This window comes from Phaethon lepturus, unplaced genomic scaffold, assembly GCF_000687285.1.
Source record: "Phaethon lepturus isolate BGI_N335 unplaced genomic scaffold, ASM68728v1 scaffold40597, whole genome shotgun sequence".
NCBI lineage: Eukaryota > Metazoa > Chordata > Aves > Phaethontiformes > Phaethontidae > Phaethon > Phaethon lepturus.
The window spans coordinates 12576-13167 of NW_010551852.1; the positions used below are offsets into that span (position 1 = coordinate 12576).

The 592-nt window shown below is 36.8% G+C and overlaps 1 protein-coding gene across 1 annotated transcript in view; it reads left to right on the forward strand.

Moving 5' to 3' along the window:
- Positions 1–155, forward strand: part of LOC104623851 (chromosome unknown open reading frame, human C5orf22) — a gene marked incomplete at its 3' end in the record, with an annotated part of 12553 nt that extends 12398 nt beyond the window's left edge. The window contains exon 7 of the mRNA XM_010291054.1: positions 89–155. Within this exon, the coding sequence (XP_010289356.1) occupies positions 89–155 (67 nt within the window). The remainder of the gene's footprint in view (positions 1–88) is intronic.
- Positions 156–592: the final 437 nt, after the last annotated feature.

Here is a 592-nt window from a genome sequence, read left to right on the forward strand (position 1 = left end):
TTTTTTTGTTCCTCCTCTAACCACTTAAGGTAAACATATGTGATTTCAACTGTTTATGTAACAAGTTTTGGTTTTGTTTTAACTCCAGAATGAAGCCACTTGTTCAACTAGTTCACAGCTTGAAAACCAGGATGGAAAACCCAGACTACGAAATGGTGGGTGACTAGGTAAAACTGCAGAAAGTAGACAGATTTCAAAAGCATAGCTTCAACAGGGAGGGAAAAAGTCATGCTTCATTTTAGGCTTGCTTCTTGATTCAGGACTTTGTGACATTTTGGTAGTTTCTTTTTTTTTTTTTTTCATGACTTCTTAGGCTAGCTTTTATTTTTAAAGCTTCTGAAATTCTACTCTGCTTGTCTATATTGAGGCAATATTAATGTGATCTTTCAGGACTGTGACGTCTCAGGCTGCCTCCTCTGAAAGAAGGTTTCATTTCAGCAGGGTCTGTTGATGAACTTTATAGAACTTAACTTAAGGTACCTATTTGTAAAAGATCAGACCTATCATCTTCAAGGGCTGCAGCATACTCTGAATTCTTAGGAGAGTTACAGTGTACTGGAGATAATCACACAGAATCACAGAATCATTAAGG